General features: G+C 46.0%; 1 protein-coding gene across 4 annotated transcripts in view; it reads left to right on the forward strand.

Moving 5' to 3' along the window:
• LOC123757060 (pseudouridylate synthase RPUSD2) overlaps positions 1–22,351 on the forward strand; it is a 443,933-nt gene that overhangs the window by 147,879 nt on the left and 273,703 nt on the right. For 2 of the 4 annotated variants that reach the window (XM_069323647.1, XM_069323648.1), the window contains exon 1: positions 14,240–15,039. The exons of the other annotated variants lie outside the window; for them this stretch is intronic. In XM_069323647.1, coding sequence (XP_069179748.1) covers positions 14,599–15,039 — 441 coding nt within the window. In that variant the 5' untranslated portion in view covers positions 14,240–14,598. Of the gene's footprint in view, positions 1–14,239; positions 15,040–22,351 lie in introns of those variants that run through there. 4 annotated transcript variants of the gene reach the window in all.

The following is a 22,351-nucleotide window of genomic DNA, read 5'->3' on the forward strand; positions in this document are numbered from 1 at the left end:
CTGTTTATCACTGTTTATCACTGTTTATCACTTGTTATCACTGTTTATCACTGTTTATCACTGTTTATCACTTGTTACTGCTCCTTCTATTGTCTCCTGGATTATCTTCCTCCTCTCTTACCACTTTGGAACATCTCTTACACTAATCTCTACGACTCTTCTCTGAACCTTTGCTAATTTTTTTTCGTAGATGAGGATTCCACGGTTAGGCTGCATATTCTAAGACTTGTCTCACGTAGGTGGTGGTGTACAGAGATCAAAATGCCTCCTTATTTAGGTCTCTGGGCGATGTTATACCCATAGTTGTCTCTCTCCTCCTCTCTCTTCTCTATCCTCTCTTTCTCCCCAATAGTAATTATACAAGAGCCTTGAGGTGTATAAAGTATTTCTGGGCCAAGGGGGGAGTATGTGTGTGTATTAACGCTGCTGCATAATACACTTACTACATCTACATCTACTGCCAATGCGTTACAAATGCGACGTTTGAGTTAAAATTTATACTTCCCGTAATAGTAACGTTTTCAGTACATCTGCTTCGATAGGTTAATTGGGGATTTGAGAGGGGGTAAATAGTTGTGTATTTTACGGAGTACTGGCGTACCGAGGTGTGTATTAGAGTGTAGTGTTATCTCTGACGTATATGACGACGACCGGGAATTGTAATGGGGTGGTTAAGTTCCCTGGTTGTTTTGGTATGAATGGAGTTCTCTTCCTCCGTAACTATTCTGCATTGGCTCCATGTTGACGTTGCCGGTAGCCGGAAAACGTGTCGTACTGCTTCTCCAGCCGTGTGAGCGCGATATACAGTATATTGTATTTATACTTAAAAAAAAAAGAATACAAATAGGATATTGAGGGATTGAAAAGTGGGGAATGTAAGTTGGGAATTGTTTACACAAGTTAGGTGGCAAGTAAGACAAGGGAAATTGTAAGTGTACTTATGAAGAAAAAAGATGTTTGGAGAACTGACAAAAAAAAGTGCTTAAGGAAAGTGAAGATTAACGTACATAGACCCACGGAGAAAAACAGAAAAAAAACACAAATAAATCAATAAAGGGAGAAAAAACATATATACAGACAGGCGCAAAGACTGTGAGAAATACAGACACACAGACATACAGTGAACACGTGGGGGGGGGGGGGGTAATTACCACCTGAACACCGATCACCACAACTACACAACCTCAACCAGTCTCCTGCCACCTGGATGGTTGTGGTGGTGGTTGTTGGAGGGGGGGGGGGGGAGGGGGGGGAGGTGGAGTGGCCTCACGGTGGAGAACTTGTAGGTAGTAATGGGTAGTGGTGGTAGAGGGGATTACAAGTCTCCTTGATAGTGGTAGAGGGGATTACAAGTCTCCTTGATAGTCGTAGAGGGGATTACAAGTCTCCTTGATAGTGGTAAAGGGGATTACAAGTCACCTTGATGGTGGTAGAGAGGATTACAAGTCTCCTTGATGGTAGTAGAGGGGATTACAAGTCTCCTTGACAGTGGTAGAGGGGATTACAAACCTCCTCGGTGGTGGTGGCGGCGGAGGGGATTACAAGTCTCAGTGTCCGTGAATCCACGACCGGATTAATGGACACGCAAAACATAAATACATAATTAATATTGCGTATTTTTAACATGAGACGCCTGGGATTTACCTGAGGTTAGTGGAGCCCGCATGCCTGGCCCCCATTTTCTCTAGTTATATTCTATTTCTGTATAATCTCTTTTTTCATATTTTTTTGGCATTTTCAGAGCTTGTGTTCATCCTTAATGTATCGTTCACCTGGACACTTTCCTTGTGCTGTGGGAGCCGGTGGCTGAGCGGACAGAACACTGGACACGTGATCTCTGTGTGTCCCGGGTTCGATCCCCGGGCGCCGGGGAGAAACAATGGGGTAGAGTTTCTTCCACCCTGATATGCCCTTGTTACCTAGCAGTAAATAGGTACCTGGGAGTTAGTCATCTGTCACGGGCTGCTGCTTCCTGGGGTGTGGTGGAGGTCTGGTCGAGGACCGGGCCGCGGGGATACTAAAGCTCCGAAATCATCTCAAGATAACCTCAAGATAACCCTTGGGGGGTACAGAGGGAACAAGATAAAGAAATACGCCACGTAGATAACAGAACTTCTTCTACATTGTTCCAGCGTTCGAAAGGCGGGGCTAGAGAGCTTAAGCTCGACTCTGTCGGTACCCCTTGTCGTGTTCTTGCTCGGTCTTTAGAGAGTGTGAAGCCTCGTTGGGTGTGGGTGGTTTGGTGTCCCGTAGTTGGTAGTTGTAAACCTTTTGTGTGTGGGGTTCAAGGCACACACACACACACACACACACACCCCCACACACACACACACACACACACACACACACACACACACACACACACACACACACACACACACACACATACACACACACACACACTCACACACACACACACACACATACACACACACACACACACACACATTCACACACACACACACACACACACACACACACACACACACACACACACACACACACACACACACACACACACACACACATTCACACACACACACATACACACACATACACACACATACACACACACACACACACACACACACACACACACACACACACACACATACACACACACACACACACACACACACACACACACACACATTGTCTTGTGACCATCGTGTTGGGTGGACGTGGGTTGGGAGCTCCTGTCTCACTAGTGGAGTGGGAGGGGTAATCAGGCAGCTTCGAAGTGAAAAAGTGTGTACAAGTGAATGAAAAAACCTTGAGTTTTGGCCAGAGCCATAAAGTAGTGAAGAAAAACAGTTTAAATAGCGTAATTCAAAATAGTTGTAGTATTGTGGCAGTGTGTAGTGTGGAGCAGACCTCACCGACCTCTGACCGCGTGACCTCACCCCGGCAGCAACCCTCCTACCACCACGGGGACGACGCTTGGAGATTCACTCACCTATTGTGTTAGCAGGACGGTAAGATACTTGGAACCCCTGTGGGTAAGGTTGCATTATAGCAATGACTAGGTCAGGAAGGGCGTCTAGGTCCAGCAGTATTATGATTGAGGAAGAAGATAGGTTTGTGGAGAAGATGATTGGGAAATTTGTAGAGAAGAGGGATGTTTGGATAGGTGATCTAATCCAGGGGATTAAAAGTGAAGTCTTTAATAAGATACAGGGCGAGGTTCAAAGACTCAAACAAGAGTTTATGGATTATATTCAAGAGGAAATCAGGAAGAGCAGGGTAGAATGGCAAGGAGAAATATCTAGGCTTACTAATGAATTTGGCAGGAATAAGGGAAGCTTGGCAGGGGAAGGGGAAGTAGTAGTAGTAGGTGGAGTAGCGGGTGTAGGAGGGGTGGGGGTCAGCCAGGGAGAGGGCCACCAGCATGACCCTGAACTGAGAAAGAGGACAATCATAATCCATGGATTACTTGAAGCCAGGGCACCATCGAGGCAGGAAAGGATGGAGATTGAGGATTTGGAACTACAGGGGATCTTGAGAGACATGAGAGCCCAGATGGCAGGGAATGAGGTGCAAGTCCACCGACGCATTGGACCATACAACTGTAACAGGAAACGACCTGTCCTGGTACAGTTCACTAACGAAGAGGCAGTGGATTACATACTGCATCACAAACACCTACTCAGAGGTAGCGAAAATTACTACAACGTATTTATTGACAAATTCATGACGAAGGAGGAACAGATTGCCCACAGAGCAAGCAAACAACAATACGACTCTTCCCATTTGAGCGCAGCTACACACCCCAGTGCTAATCCACCCCATGCTAACCAGCTCACACGTGCTTCTCAGGTCACCCCTTTCCCAAATCAGCCGCCCCTGCTTATCTCCCCAGCACATCCCTTGACCCCTCTGACCCCACTGGAGTCAAATTCATCCCACATTCCAAGGACCCCCTCATCACCTCAACCCCCAAAACCCGTCCAGCCCTCGTCCCCTCAACCCCCAAAACCCACCCAGCTCTCATCTCCTCAACCCCCAAATCCCATCCAGACCTCATCCCCTCAACCCCAAGAACCCACCCAGACCTCATCCCCTCAACACCCAAAGCCTACCCTGCCCTCACCCCTCCTCATCCCCTCTCCTTCCATGTGACCCCCCACCCTTGCGAGGGAGGTGGGAGGTCCCCCCCACCCCCTCTATCCATCCCCCTCCCAACCTCTCAACCTCTATCTGTCTCCCAACCTTACGCCATCTCCCAACCCCTCTATGCCCTCCCTAATCTTCAGACCCAGTATGCCCTTCCTACTCCAGACCTACCTACCCAGGCCCTACCCCAGACCCTCCTACCTACCTTCCTAGAAGCCCAGCCCCCAGTAGCCCCCCAAGCACCCCTCCTGAACTCTTTCACCCCCCATACACCCCCCGGACCCCCCCAGACACCCCCTGGATCCCCCCGGACATCCCCCGGACCCTCCCCGCCCCCAGTCATCCCCCAGACACCCCCCAGATCCCCCAGATCCCCTCTGCCCCCAGTCACCCCCCAGACATCCCCCAGATCCCCCCAGACCCCCAGAGAAAGGGAGAACTCTGGTACAAGAGTTTCCATGAAGAATCTCAAGGTTTGGTACACCAATGCTGATGGGGTATCTAATAAAGCAGAAGAGATAAAAGAAAGAGTGAGTGAAGCAGATCCTGACATAGTTGCAATTGTGGAAACTAAAATTAATGACATGATCTCAGATGCTATCTTTCCTGAAGGGTACCAGGTGATACGAAAAGAGAGGACACAGAGACAGGGAGGGGGAGTAGCACTCCTAATAAAGCGGAAATGGAAGTTTGAAGACCTGGGAAATCGAGTTACCAATGAGTGCACAAGCTTCATACATGGAACTCTGACAGTAGATGGGAGGAAGATTGTGATCATGGTAATCTACAATCCCCCACCAAACAGTAGAAGACCCAGGCAGGAGTATGATGACAACAACAAAGCATGTATTGATGAACTGCAGAAGGCAGCAACACTAGCCCACAGAATGAGAGCGAAGCTGCTGATCATGGGGGACCTAAATCATGGAGAGATAAATTGGGAATCAAGGAATCCCCATGGAGGGGATGAAACGTGGGGAGCAAAATTAGTAGATGTTATAGACAGGAATTTCCTGACACAACATGTGAAGGAAGACACAAGGGAAAGAGGAGGAGATGCACCGAGCCTATTAGACCTGATTTTCACCCAGAACGTAGAAGATATCGAGAATTTAGAGCATGAAATACCTCTAGGGGCCAGTGACCATTGTGTCCTAGTCTTTGACTACATGATGGAATTCAAAATTATGACCATGGGACAAGAGATCTGGGAAAGGAGAGCTGACTACAGGAAAGGGGACTATATGAGGATAAGGGACTATCTGGGTGAAGTGCAGTGGGAGGAAGAAATTAGAGGAAAAACAGTCCAAGATATGATGGACCTAGTCATACAGAAATGCCAGGAGGCCGAAGAGAGATTTATACCAACGGTAAAGGGAAAAAATAAGAAGGAATATAATAACCCATGGTTTAATAGACAGTGTCAGGAAGCAAAAATGGCCAGCAGGCGGGAGTGGAGGAAGTACAGAAGACAAAGAACAGAGGACAACAGAAGCAGATACAACAGAGCTAGGAACGATTACATTAACATAAGACGAACATCGGAAAGGGACTATGAGAACGATATTGCAATCAAAGCGAAAAAACAACCTAAGTTACTACACAGTCATATAAGAAGAAAAATGTCGGTGAACGACCAAGTGACAAGACTAAGGAAGACAGAGGGGGCATATACTGAAAGTGACAAGGAAATCTGCGAGGCACTGAATGCCAGTTTCCATGGAGTGTTCACTACCGAGCCTGAGCAGCTCCCATTGTTGGAAGGGGTTACCCTAGATGAAAGACTATCAGATATAGAGGTGACAGCAGAGGAGGTAATGAAACAGTTGACAACTCTAGATGCAACTAAAGCAGTTGGACCAGACAAAGTATCACCGTGGATACTAAAAGAAGCAGCACAGGCCCTCAGCGTGCCTCTGGCAATGATTTTTAATGAGTCACTTATGTCAGGAGAATTGCCCAGTTGCTGGAAGAAGGCAAATGTCGTGCCGATCTTCAAGAAAGGAGATAGGGAGGAGGCACTTAACTACAGACCTGTATCACTGACAAGCATCCCCTGTAAAATACTGGAAAGAATAATTAGGCTACGACTGGTTGCACACCTGGAGAACATTAGGTTTGTGAACAAACATCAACATGGGTTCTGGACAGGGAAATCGTGCCTAACAAACCTTCTGGAATTCTATGATAAAATAACGAGGATAAGACAGGACAGAGATGGTTGGGCAGACTGCATATTTCTGGACTGCCAAAAAGCCTTTGATACAGTACCGCACATGAGACTGCTGTTCAAGCTCGAGAGGCAGGCGGGGGTGGGGGGAAAGGTCCTAGAATGGATAAGGAACTACCTAACAGGAAGGAGCCAAAGAGTTACGGTAAGGGGCGAGAAGTCGGACTGGCGAACAGTAACAAGTGGAGTACCACAAGGATCGGTGCTGGGACCAATTCTATTTCTTGTGTATGTTAACGACATGTTTACAGGCGTAGAGTCCTACATGTCGATGTTTGCGGATGATGCAAAGTTGATGAGAAGAGTTGTGACAGATGAGGATTGCAGGATCCTCCAAGAGGACCTGAACAGATTGCAGAGATGGTCAGAGAAATGGCTACTAGAATTCAACACGAGCAAATGTAAAGTTATGGAAATGGGACTAGGAGATAGGAGACCAAAGGGACAGTACACAATGAAGGGGAACAGCCTACCTGTAACGACGCGTGAAAGAGACCTGGGGGTGGACGTAACACCTAATCTATCTCCTGAGGCACATATTAATAGGATAACGACAGCAGCGTACTCTACACTGGCAAAAGTTAGAACATCATTCAGAAACCTAAGTAAGGAGGCATTTAGGGCGCTTTACACTGCCTACGTAAGGCCAGTCTTAGAGTATGCCGCCTCATCATGGAGTCCCCATCTGAAGAAGCATATAATGAAACTGGAAAAGGTTCAGAGGTTTGCAACGAGACTCGTCCCAGAGCTACGAGGGATGGGGTATGAAGAGCGCCTGAGGGAACTGTGCCTTACGACACTAGAAAGAAGAAGGGAGAGGGGGGACATGATAGGAACGTATAAGATACTCAGAGGAATTGACAGAGTGGACATAGACGAAATGTTCACACGGAATAGTAACAGAACGAGAGGACATGGATGGAAGCTTGAAACTCAGATGAGTCACAGAGATGTAAGGAAGTTTTCTTTTAGCGTGAGAGTAGTGGGGAAATGGAATGCACTTCAGGAACAGGTTGTGGAAGCAAATACTATTCATAATTTTAAAACCAGGTATGATAGGGAAATGGGACAGGAGTCATTGCTGTAAACAACCGATGCTCGAAAGGCGGGATCCAAGAGTCAATGCTCGATCCTGCAAGCACATATAGGTGAGTACATATAGGTGAGTACACACACACACACACACACACACATACACACATACACACACACACACACACACACACACACACACACACACACACACACACACACACACACACACACACACACACACACACACACACACACACACACACACATACACACATACACACACACACACACACACACACACACACACACACACACATACACACACACACACACACACACACACACACACACACACACACACACACACATACACACACATACACACACACACACACACACACACACACACACACACACACACACACACACACACACACACACATACACACACACACTCACACACACACACACACACACACACACACACACACACACACACACACACACACACACACATACACACATACACACACACACACACACACACACACACACACACACACACACACATACACACATACACACATACACACATACACACACACACACACACACACACACACACACACACACACACACATACACACACACACACACACACACACACACACACACACACACACACATACACACATACACACACACACACACACACACACACACACATACACACACACACACACACACACACACACACACACACACACACACACACATACACACATACACACACACACACACACACACACACACACACACACACACACACACACACACACACATACACACATACACACACACACACACACACACACACACACACATACACACACACACACACACACACACACACACACACACACACACACACATACACACACACACACACACACACACACACACACACACACACACACACATTCACACACACACACATACACACACATACACACACATACACACACACACACACACACACACACACACACACACACACACATACACACACACACACACACACACACACACACACACACACACACACACACACACATACACACATACACACACACACACACACACACACACACACACACACACACACACACATACACACATACACACACACACACACACACACACACACACACACACACACACACACATTCACACACCTGCCTCCCTCCCTTAGACAGCCATAGGCCTCCAAGATTGTCAAGGCGTTACAAGATGATTGTAAGATTGCTGTGCTCCTCACAATCACTTGATTCATCCAATCCTCAATGAGATATTCGAATTCAGATTCGAACATCTTATTATCGATTCAAACATCTCAAAACAGATTCACCGAACAGATTCGGTGAATCTGTTTCCCCGTTATCATAACTCTACTGTTATCTTCCTGTTGAGTGGAATTAACTAACCGTTGCCGAGTGGATCAACGCCCCGTTGTGTGTACTTAACGGTCTGTTGGTTTAGTAATTAAGGCAAAAAAAAAAACACACAAATTGAAAAATGACGGAATTTAATTTGTTGTTTACATTTAATTATATTTACTTATATTACTTATATTTACTTATATTTACTTGTATTTTTACTACTTATATTATCGAGTAAAAATATTACACACTAACGACAATGAAGAGCAATGGCTAACAAGGACAAACCTTAACAAACAAACAAACAAAAAATGGAACAGTGACAAGGACAAACTGAAACAAATGACAAACTATTAGTAGACAATGACAGTGAACAAACAATGACAAACCAAGCTAACACCATTACAAGGGGGGGAGGGGGGGGAGTAATTACCGCGAGCGTGGCCATTGGTCAATCTCTGGCACAGGTAATACCCTGGTTTTTACCTGTGTGTTAATTACTCACCGTGTTGGTAATGTGTTCCAGTTGTCTTACTCACCGTGAGTCACGCTCTCTTTCCAGTATGTGGGGGGCCTTCCAGTGCAGCATGGTATGTGGTGGGCCTCGCTCTCTCCAATATGTGGGGGGCCTCGCTCTCCAATATGTGGGGGGCTGTCCACCAATATGTAGGACCCTCCACCAATATGTAGGACCCTCCACCAATATGTAGGACCCTCCACCAATATGTAGGACCCTCCACCAATATGTAGGACCCTCCACCAATATGTGGGACCCTCCACCAATATGTAGGACCCTCCACCAACATATAGGACCCTCCAACAACATATAGGACCCTCCACCAACATATAGGACCCCTCCACCAATATGTAGGACCCTCCACCAATATGTAGGACCCTCCACCAACATATAGGACCCTCCAACAACATATAGGACCCTCCACCAACATATAGGACCCTCCACCAACATATAGGACCCCTCCACCAATATGTAGGACCCTCCACCAATATGTAGGACCCTCCACCAACATATAGGACCCTCCACCAATATGTAGGACCCTCCACCAACATATAGGACCCTCCACCAATATGTAGGACCCTCCACCAATATGTAGGACCCTCCACCAATATGTAGGACCCTCCACCAATATGTAGGACCCTCCACCAATATGTAGGACCCTCCACCAATATGTAGGACCCTCCACCAATATGTAGGACCCTCCACCAATATGTAGGACCCTCCACCAATATGTAGGACCCTCCACCAGTATGTAGGACCCTCCACCAACATATAGGACCCTCCACCAATATGTAGGACCCTCCACCAATATGTAGGACCCTCCACCAACATATAGGACCCTCCACCAACATATAGGACCCTCCACCAATATGTAGGACCCTCCACCAACATATAGGACCCTCCAACAACATATAGGACCCTCCACCAACATATAGGACCCTCCACCAACATATAGGACCCTCCAACAACATATAGGACCCTCCACCAACATATAGGACCCTCCACCAACATATAGGACCCTCCACCAATATGTAGGACCCTCCACCAACATATAGGACCCTCCACCAACATATAGGACCCCTCCACCAACATATAGGACCCTCCAACAACATATAGGACCCTCCACCAACATATAGGACCCTCCACCAATATGTAGGACCCTCCACCAATATGTAGGACCCTCCACCAACATATAGGACCCCAACAACAACATGTGGGCCCCACCAACAACAACATGTGGGCCCCACCAAACAATGGCCACCAATTCAACTACTCACAATTCCTGTTACAACACGGGAAAATTATTTCGTTACAAAAATTCAGAATTAAATACAGGTTTTCAAGTTAAAAAAATTACCAATTTATTTTTTTGTATTTCCATTCCATTTGTGCGAATAATGGAGCGTATGAATGATACACATGTATAATGTATACTAAAGGATGAATAATGGATGAATGTACACATAAATGTATAAGATCGTGTACCGCATACTGGTCAACATATCTAATGCGTCGCCTTTTTCACGTAGTCGACCAGTACGTTCAAAATGCGACGTATTAGTGAACTTTGAAACGCCGTAATATTGACGCTTGTATATGCATCAGGTTAGTACGGTCCTGATTGGGGCAGACAGTCGTGTTTGTTACGGAGTTGGGAAGGTTGTAGATAAGAGGGAATAATATAGGTGGATAATTAATATAAATGAATAATTAGCACATGTGTATTTTTAACATGTGTGGATAATTAACATGTGACTAATTAACACATATGTATATTTAACATGTGTAAATAACATGATACATGTGGATTACTTGGGCGAAATGTATCTTTTTGTTAGTTTAATCTTTAGCGATTAATTGGGTTCATTTACTGATAAACATATAATTAATATGAGTGATAAATTAGGCCTATGCAAATGAGGAATTAAGCCTAAGCACAATTAAGACATGGTAGAGGGGGCAGAGACGACCCGGGCACCGCCGGGTACAACCGTGGATATCTTCAAGATATCCACAGCCCGGACCAACCGGGCTGTGGTGGGTATATGTGTAGGCCTACGGGCCGCTCCAAGCAGCAACAGCCTGGTGGACCAAACCCTTTTTTTCATGGGTGGGTTTTCTCTATTTTTCTGGTAATTAATTGTGTGTATATATATATATATATATATATATATATATATATATATATATATATATATATATATATATATATATATATATATATATATGGAGGAAGGAAATTACATATATGAGACATATTCCAGGTGTGGGATACAGCCATGAGGGGGGGGGGGTAGCACACATCTGCTATGCGGTGGACTCATCAGTGTGTTGTCAGAGTGGGCTACACTTTTCACTTACACTCGCCTCCATTATGGTATATGTGAGCCACCTGGTGGTGCTCCATGGGTGGGGGGGGGGGCGGGGGGTGAAGCAGGTGTGTATGTCGTCTATATGTGAGGATGGGGTGTGTGTGTCATGTGTGTATTTGTGGCGCGTTGTAGGAGACATGATTACGACATGTTAAATTCCCAGGCGAATGGATAGGATAGACCAGGATAGATCATGCAGGGGGGGGAGGAGGGTATGAACTTACCTTACCTTCCTTGGAGTTTTTCCGGGGCTTAGCGTCCCCGCGGCCCGGTCGTCGACCAGGCCTCCTGGACTGGTCAACCAGGCTGTTGGACTCAAACTCCTGCATCTCTCCTGCCCCTCCCCCCCCCCCCCCACAAACACACAGACACACTGCTGCTCAACCCTCAAGTAATTGTATCTGCGAGAGTTGAACTTGAGTTCTTGGGCCTCGCCTCTCAAACCTCATGTTTAAGTATATATATATATATATATATATATATATATATATATATATATATATATATATATATATATATATATATATATATATATATATATATATATGTTAAGTGTTGCAAATTGCACTGTGCAGGGAGATATGTTAGTCTTTATTTCTGAAACTCTCTCATGATTCTATTCATAGTTTCAAACTCAACATTGTTATCATGTTAGACCTTGTGCCCCGAGCCGTCCCGAGACTGTGCACAATAGCTGAGGATTTTGTTAATATAAATATTACCATTAATCTCCCCTAACACGCTAAAATTGCGACGTATTTAATAAGTCAAATATCGGAATGTTGATATGTATGGATCGCCCCCTCGATAGGTTAGGTAGGTTGCTTGGGTTCGTAGGTGCCAAGTTATCCATTTAGCTGTGTTATTTTACGGCGGACAAGAAAATGGTCCGACAGGGGACACTCCTTCAATACTCACAGAAATCACAATTACATGATGCATCAAATGAACAAATCCACAAGGGCCGTGACGAGGATTCGAACTTGCGTCCGAGAGCATCCCAGACGCTGCCTTAATCGACTGAGCTACGACATGGTCAAAAACAGTTGAAACCTTCTACTTTCTACTCCAGCAGGATCCAGTAAGTTCAGTAGAACTTCGGGTTTAAACTCCTTTTGACCATGTCGTAGCTCAGTCGATTAAGGCAGCGTCTGGGATGCATAGAAAACGGAAGTATGGTTGAGACGACCTGGAACTTACCTGAAGAAGGTCTCGCGAATCTTCCCGAGAAGGAGGTTGGTGTGGAATATTGTATCCAGTGTTGGGAAGTTTCAACTTACGCAAATGAAATGATCAAATGTGAATGCATTTAAGAATAATATTTTGAATTAGAATTTTAGGTAGGCCCAAACTAGGCCTAGTTTGGAAGGCTCGGCGCGTCCTATTTGGCCCTTCTCAATATTCTCGCTCTATCCTCTCGATAATTCGACATTACAATATAGAAGTTTTATTAAATACACCGATACAGGGTGAGCGGAGAGCGCTCGAGTGATGTAGTTCCAAGGGCCCGGGTTCGATTCCTGGTCGAAGCAGAAACAAATTGGTTTGTTATTCCATCTGATGCCTCTGTTCACCTTGCAGAAAACAGGGAGCTGGGGGGAGTTGGATTTCTGTTGAGGGTTGTTTTTCCTGTGTGTGTGTGTGTGTGTGTGTGTGTGTGTGTGTGTGTGTGTGTGTGTGTGTGTGTGTGTGTGTCCTGCAAAAGAAAGCAGTAGACATGATATAAAACCGACGGTGAGGAAGGCGGGGCCCAAGAGCTATCAGTTCAGCCTTGCAGGCACGCACAGTAAATAATACAAACACAGTCGCATACAGCAGGCTTGTATTACTGTATTTGCGTGACTGGGTGTATTGATATCACGAAGATGACGTAGCTACCAGTGTATGTTAGGCCTTTGTCTTTGTTCCTCTCTCTCTCTCTCTCTCTCTCTCTCTCTCTCTCTCTCTCTCTCTCTCTCTGTCCAACACAACCTTCTCTATCTCTTTGTGTCCTGTGTTTGGGCCAGTCATTGTGTGTGTGTGTGTGTGTGTGTGTGTGTGTGTGTGGAGGAGATTGCGTGTGCGTAGTGCGTGTGTGTGTGTCTTTGGTGGTGTGGAAGTGAGGTCCTCTGCAGTACTCTGATGCGGTCCCTTTCCCCTCTCTCTCTCTCTCTCTCTCCCCCCTCTTCACCCCCCCCCTTCGTGCCCAGCGCCACCCCGCTGCCAGACACACGATCCTGCTCCCCCCCTCGTTCATCGCACAGCCGTTCAAACCCCCACCCCCCCCCCTAACGTTCTTTCCCCTCAGGGGAAGGTTACTATATCCCTTCTCGAACACCGTCGCCAGGAGAGGGGAACTTACCTTAGGCCGGGTCGTTACGGGGCCTAGAGTAGTTCGTGGAGCGGTGTTGCTTGTTTGTGAGGGGAGAGGGGGTGAGGGAGAGGGGAGGGAGCGTGCCACGTGTTGGAGCGCGGTGGGAGGGTGAGGGGAAAGGGAGGGGAGGGGAAGATTGGAGGGAGGGCTGGTATTGCAGAGAGGTTCAGTAGTGCCTCGTCTGCCTTTCCGTACGCGTCCGGCATATTTCGGCTACCCTTTTCACCCACGTGGCTCTCACTCCTGCCGCCCGCGGACACCCCACGCCCATCACCCACGCCCACTGCATGGGCTAAGGGCTGGTGTTGTGCCTTACGACAGCAACAGCAACAGTAGCAACAGGAACAACAGCAAGCCCCGCCGCTAAAGTGTTCCGGACGGGAATAGCCTGAAAGACAGGCCATAGGCACCGTTGGAGAGTGTTGAGGGGGGGGGGGGTTTGGAGCAGTGTTGTGGTGTTGTGGTAGTGTGTTGTGTGTGCGTGTGTACACTGTGGGCGTGCGTGTGCGTGCGTGCGTGTGGGTGTGGGGTGTGGAGCCATGCAGCCGTCATGGTTTACAGTGCCATGGGTGCAGTTCCAGTCGCTGCCCAACTTCGCGGCCAACCTCACTGGTCTGGGGCAGATGGCCGCCCCCACCGCCACCATGGGCGGCATGACCGCCCTCAACGGAGCCCTCAACGGTATGAACGGCGTCAGCATGAACGGCGTCAGCAGCCTCAACGGTGTGAACGGGCTCAGCACCGTTAGTCTGGGCCAACTCAACAGTCTCAACGGTCTCAACGGTCTCAACGGTCTCAACGGCCTCAACGGTCTCAACGGTCTCAACGGGTTGAGCGTAGCCACGACCGGGCACGGTGGGCTGGTGGCACTGCCCACTCCGGCGGCCCACCACCACCCCACCCTGGCACTCCAGCAAGTTCTTCGGCGACCACACCAACCAGTGCCACCGCCTCTAGCTGCTCTCATCAGGGCTAAAAAGGTACGTGGATCACCCACCTGCCCTTACCTGTTACCCCCCTGTAACCACCCCCCCTCAACCGTGATGCAACTGTTCACCTAGCGGTAAATAGGTACCTGGGAGTTAGACAGCCGCTACGGGCTGCTGCTGCTGCTTCCTGGGAGGTGGAGGCCTGGTCGAGGACCGGGCCGCGGGGACGCTAAAGCCCCGAAATTATCTCCAAGATAACCCATTGCAGAAGATACTGGGAGATCAGGTCTCAAATGATAGCGATAAAAGAACTTTGTCAAAGGAAGGTGCCATAGTGGAGAGTAGACGTGCCATAGTGGAGAATAGAGGTGCCATAGTGAAGCATAGAGGTGCCATAGGCACAAATCAGGGAACAACTGTACTCCAAAACTCTTCAACTCCCCCCCCCCCCCTCCTCTCCACCCTCACCATGTATCAGAAACATTTACCGGGGCCGAAAGTCGATGTTTTCAAGAGGCAATCAGATAACTTCCTGCTGGAAGTGCCGGACCAACCGGGCTGTAGTGGGTGTGTTCGTTCATCTCCCCCCTCCCCGCCCCCCCCCCTAGTCCTAGCGGCTTTGTTTTCACTTACTAAACAGGAACTTCGAAAAACAACCCTGCTAGCGCTTCGGAGCTCATCAAACTGTTTATTCATTGTAAACACAGCCGCTATAATCGGGGGAAAGATATAGCGGTTTCGTCAATGACTGCTGGGCCTCACAAACTACCCCCAGCTGCTTGCTACAGTTGCTGTTTCAGCTGCTGATTCAGGGGGAAATCAGTAGATTGCTGATTCAGCTGCTGATTCAGGGGGAAATCAGTTGATTGCTGATTCAGCTGCTGATTCAGGGTCTCCGCCTCTGGAGAGAGGCGGAGACCAGGAGATACAGCCACCGTTAATTGTTGTGTTATCAATTATCTCCGTAATCTCACCTGAGCGCTGGAGGCAGGTGTGTGAGTCTCATCCTCCTGATGCTGGTTAGGTGGAGTTAATTAAGATTAGGTGAAGTTAATTAAGATTAGGTGAGGTTCATTAAGATTAGATGAGGTTAATTAAGATTAGGTGAGGTTCATTAAGGTCAGATTAGGATAGGATAGGTTAAGTGAGGTTAGTTAAGATTAGTGAGGTTAGATTAGGAGAAGGTAGGTTAGGTCAGATTAGGAGAAGATTGATTAGGTGAAGATAATTATGGTACGTTTATTTTTGGGTTCATTGAGATTAGGTTAGTCTATGTCGGTTAATTGACTTTAGGTTAGATTGGGTTAGATTTGACATTTCAAGATATCAGACGAAATCTTAATCCCAAGATATCAAGGTCAATCTTAATCCCAAGATATCAAGGTCAATCTTAATCCAAAGATATCAAGGTCAATCTTAATCCCAAGATATAAAAAAAAACTTAATACGAAGATAAGAAATTGAATCTTAATCCTAAGATATCAAATTGTCCTAATTTTAAGACATTATTTAAAAAAACATCAAATATAAAGTCTTAGAAAATGGAAAATTAAGTCAATTATATGATATGAAAAATTAATTCAAAATTTCAAGACGCCACCCAAAAAAAATCTAAGATATTAAAATGAAAATTCTTGATCTGGAAATTTGATACGAAATGATGTTTATAAAAAGATGTTATTGATATGTTGAAAACAAAGTCGCAGCGTTATATAAGAAAAGGCCAAGCTTTACAAAAAAGGCATAAAAGGCTTAAGGCTTTTAAGTTTCAATATATGGGAAGACTAAGCCTTAATTTCAAGATATGAAAGACTAGCTAGTTCAAAGGAACCACTGTGTATAGTCAGCCTGGTATATTAGGAAGGTGTTCCGCTTAAACTGGTCCCTTATATCCGCTTAAACTGGTCCCTTATATCCGCTTAAACTGGTCCCTTATATCCGCTTAAACTGGTCCCTTATATCCGCTTAAACTGGTCATTTATATCCGATTAAACTGGTCCCTTATATCCGCTTAAACTGGTCCCTTATATCCGCTTAAACTGGTCCCTTATATCCGCTTAAACTGGTCCCTTATTTCCGCTTAAACTGGCCATTTATATCCGCTTAAACTGGTCCCTTATATCCGCTTAAACTGGTCCCTTATATCCGCTTAAACTGGTCCCTTATATCCGATTAAACTGGTCCCTTATATCCGCTTAAACTAGCCCCTTATATCCGCTTAAACTGGTCCCTTATATCCGCTTAAACTAGCCCCTTATATCCGCTTAAACTGGTCCCTTATATCCGCTTAAACTAGCCCCTTATATCCGCTTAAACTGGTCCCTTATATCCGCTTAAACTAGCCCCTTATATCCGCTTTTCCCTAGTGATGGCCTAGTTAGACTTTGGAGCCCAAAGGCTGACGCACGCCCATAACAGTCAGGTTGATCCCGTAACTCGCCCCCAGGAACGTTAAAAAGAGATATTTTAAGATTCGTTCCAATAATATTTCTTACGTAAAAATCTGCATTCGTGAATGAGGAGGCCTGGTCGACGACCGGGCCGCGGGGACACTGAGCCCCGGAAGCACCTCAAGGTAGGTAAGGTATGTGTATTATACAGTAATCTACGCTTCTCTCGCTCGCCAAATATAATTCGGCAAAATAATTTCATCAATAATTTCCAATCCCAAAGTCTATCCAATCAGTTATGGCATTATCAAAGTCTATCCAATCAGTTATGGCATTATCCTGCCCCCCCAAGCCTTAATGCGTCGCAATTTTAACGCTATTGATCACAGCGTCAAAATCCAGTGCATTAGCGAAATTAAAAGCACCGCGATGTTGACGCATTTAAGGCCTAGATACGACAGTTAAGCGAACGAGCCTATTTCACCTAATGATTAGGCTAATCCACTTTAAATCTCACGTCATTTGCTTATTAAATTCGTAAAATTAATTTGTCTTACAAACCTGTTCCAATCGCTAAATTTGTCTTACAAACCTGTTCCAATCGCTAAATTTGTCTTACACACCTGTTCCAATCGCTAAATTTGTCTTACAAACCTGCTCCAATCGCTAAATTTGTCTTACACACCTGTTCCAATCGCTAAATTTGTCTTACAAACCTGTTCCAATCGCTAAATTTGTCTTACACACCTGCTCCAATCGCTAAATTTGTCTTACAAACCTGTTCCAATCGCTAAATTTGTCTTACAAACCTGTTCCAATCGCTAAATTTGTCTTACAAACCTGTTCCAATCGCTAAATTTGTCTTACAAACCTGTTCCAATCGCTAAATTTGTCTTACAAACCTGTTCCAATCGCTAAATTTGTCTTACAAACCTGTTCCCATCGCCAAATTAAGGTGTGAAAATATTCTTGATTCACATCGAATTTATTGTCACCAATCTTAAATCCTTGTCTAGGAAAGTAATTGCCTAGTCTAATACCAATCGCAAAGTCTAATCACTTAAAAACAATCCAACTGGAGTACCCTATTAACTTTCGACGTCGTATATACACCAAAAACATCTCTGGCTTCGAGAACTGCGGTTCCTTGTAGCCAACTCCGCCAAAATCGTGTTGTATTATGCAGTAATACACGTGTTTTAAAAGCTTGTATTTAGAAATGCATCCGAAATACACACGGGGACACGCAGACAAAACATATATACAGGAGGCGTCAATAGGACAATAGCGTCTTGAAAAGTATATTGTCCTCAGTATACTTTTCAAGACGCTAGTGCTCTCTAGAGTGGAGTACTGCTGCACAATGACAGCCCCTTTCAAAGCTGGAGAAATTGCTGACCTGGAGAGCGTGCAGAGATCCTTTACTGCTAGAATCCACTCAGTAAAGCATCTGAACTATTGGGAGCGACTAAAGAGCCTAAATCTGTATTCTCTTGAGCGCAGGCGGGAGAGATACATAATAATTTACACGTGGACAATAGTAGAGGGGCTGGTCCCAAACCTGCACACAGAAATAACATCACATGAGACCAGGAGGCATGGCAGGATGTGCAGAATACCCCCGTTGAAGAGCAGAGGTGCAACAGGTATTCTGAGAGAGAACTCTATCAACATCAGAGGCCCGAGACTGTTCAACACGCTTCCACTACACATAAGGGACATAACTGGCCGACCCCTCACAGTGTTCAAGAGAGAACTATCAACATCAGAGGCCCGAGACTGTTCAACACGCTTCCACTACACATAAGGGACATAACTGGCCGACCCCTCACAGTGTTCAAGAGAGAACTATCAACATCAGAGGCCCGAGACTGTTCAACACGCTTCCGCTACACATAAGGGACATAACTGGCCGACCCCTCACAGTGTTCAAGAGAGAACTATCAACATCAGAGGCCCGAGACTGTTCAACACGCTTCCACTACACATAAGGGACATAACTGGCCGACCCCTCACAGTGTTCAAGAGAGAACTATCAACATCAGAGGCCCGAGACTGTTCAACACGCTTCCACTACACATAAGGGACATAACTGGCCGACCCCTCACAGTGTTCAAGAGAGAACTATCAACATCAGAGGCCCGAGACTGTTCAACACGCTTCCGCTACACATAAGGGACATAACTGGCCGACCCCTCACAGTGTTCAAGAGAGAACTCTATCAACATCAGAGGCCCGAGACTGTTCAACACGCTTCCACTACACATAAGGGACATAACTGGCCGACCCCTCACAGTATTCAAGAGAGAACTCGAACAAACATCTCCAAAGGATACCTGATCAACCAGGCTGTGACTCATACGTCAGGCTGCGAGCAGCTACGACCAACAGCCTGGTGGATCAGTCCAGCAATCCTCAGACTCCAGCGTGTCCTCCTAAAGCTGGTCCACTCACTCTTACCAATCCTTTCTGCTGCGATGATTAGTAATTATCTGTAACCCAATTAGTCTGCGATAACTAAGGGCAGCTAGTGTTGCTCTTAGATTACTAGCAGCTTGAGTCAGGCTGATTGAGTAGTTAAGTTCGATAGTTAGTTGGAACGACATGTTTTTTTTTTTTTATTTCATGCAGTCAACTATTCAAAGCAAATTTGTAATTAGCAGTTAGTACAGTGAACTGGTAGTTAGCGGTCGTTATTAGGGGTAATGTGAGACACGTAATTGGTAGTGTAGTTAGGGGGTTAACTGTCAGGAGGGGACTAAACTACCTTGTTATAACCACCAAGGCGCTACTACTTGTTTCATACCTGGTTGATGGGGTTGTGGGAGTTCTTCTACTCCCCAAGCCCGGCCCGAGGCCAGGCTTAACTTGTGAGTGTTTGGTCCACCAGGCTGTTGCTTGGAGCGGCCCGCAGGCCCACATATGCTTAATTATATCATATATATAGACAGAAGCACAAGTCGCAGCTCCATGTGTTATCATACTCGGGTTATCTTGAGGTTATCTTGAGGTAGTATAACAGTCTCGTGGAGATATGGAGAAGCCCATCTCGATATGATTCTTAAAAAGCGAGAAATTCCAGACACTTGGATATGGGACATGGGAGCCGGTCGGCCGAGCGGACAGCACGCTGGACTTGTGATCCTGTGGTCCTGGGTTCGATCCCAGGCGCCGGCGTGAAACAATGGGCAGAGTTTCTTTCACCCTATGCCCCTATTACCAAGCAGTAAAATAGGTACCTGGGTGTTAGTCAGCTGTCACGGGCTGCTTCCTGGGGGTGGAGGCCTGGTCGAGGACCGGGCCGCGGGGACACTAAAGCCCCGAAATCATCTCAAGATAAGATGGTGACAGTGAAGAGGTTGAAGGGACAGGAGCGATACTGGACACGATCACGTATTGAACACAGAGATGAACACGTGAACACGTGAACACGTGAACACAGAGTTGTCTGACGACATCTCTTTTAGTGATCATCATGCTAATACTTTCTTCCCTCCCCCTACACACTTTCTTCCCTCCCCTACACACACTTTCTTCCCTCCCCCACACACACTTTCTTCCCTCCCCCTACACACACTTTCTTCCCTCCCCACACACACTTTCTTCCCTCCCCCACACACACTTTCTTCCCTCCCCCACACACACTTTCTTCCCTCCCCCTACAGTTTCTTCCCCTCACACTTTCTTCCCCCACACACTTTTCCCCCCACACTTTCTTCCCTACCACTTGCTCCCACCCCTCCCCCCACTCCCACCCGGATTCCATTCTACCCACAGAGCGTAATACCACTATGGAATCAGATCCTCTCTTCTCTTGCTTCAATAAGAGAATTAAAAGAGAGATCCGACGCCTCGTGTGGGATGTTTGATAGGGGATTAGATCCCTTTTTACACTGCGGTCCTCTTTATTGAGGGGAGATTGTGTGATCCTGTGTCACAATTACCGATTCGGATTAGAGGATTCGAAGCTGCTATATAGAATTAAGAGTTTGTTTACAATCCTGTTTATAGGAGATCGAATCCAGTTGGTCATGTACTGACGTTTATAAAGGATCTGATCGTTTGACCTTTGATGGATTCTCTTTTCTGTTTAATATCAGGATGAAAATATTTCGATGTATCTAAGGGGTAGTTAATGGTATGTAAAGAGGATCAGGGTCCATAGGCTTGTGACCTAATGGTGTTCACAGGAAGATTAGATCATGTATTCAAACACTGTCACGGCCCTTGGGCTTCTGTTAATGGTATTATCAGGTAGTAGTTAGTAGTATTATCAGGTATATATAGATAGCAGGATAACAGCTAGGATAACGGGAAACCCAGGAGATAGCGACAGGAAGCACGACGATGTGTTTACCTCATTGGCCGTTCGTCCTGGGAATGTCAAAGGAGTCACGTTATCAGCTGTAGTAGTAGAAGTCGTGAATGGAGTCGTAGTAAGACGAGACTGTGAATGACAGGCAAGAGGCAGCAACCGTGAATGAAAGGCGTAATGAATGAGGATACAACCGTTTAAAGGGACATGACGTCACGCTGACAGGAGTACCCAGCGGGAATAAGATAAAGATACTGATAAAGCATGCTTGGGGGAGATTAGTGGGTAACAAAGGGTAGTAATTATAAAATAGGGAAATGTTAAAAAAAAATTGAAATAAATAGGGGATACTCATCAGATATAAAATTAGAATTAACAATAATTGTCACTTTGGGGCTTTTTAAATGGGTGATTTACACACACACACACACACACACACACACACACACACACACACACACACACACACACACACACACACACACACACACACACACACACACACACACACACACGCACGCACACGCAAGGTTCAACAGGTAAATTACAAAACAGTCCTGTAAAACAGTAGGCCTAATAAATTATATATAACATACTTTTTAATACAATATTCTCAAAGTATTGCCTAGTTCTGTTTACTAGTTTACTGTTAAAATAG

The sequence above is a fragment of the Procambarus clarkii genome, chromosome 13 (genome assembly GCF_040958095.1).
Source record: "Procambarus clarkii isolate CNS0578487 chromosome 13, FALCON_Pclarkii_2.0, whole genome shotgun sequence".
NCBI lineage: Eukaryota > Metazoa > Arthropoda > Malacostraca > Decapoda > Cambaridae > Procambarus > Procambarus clarkii.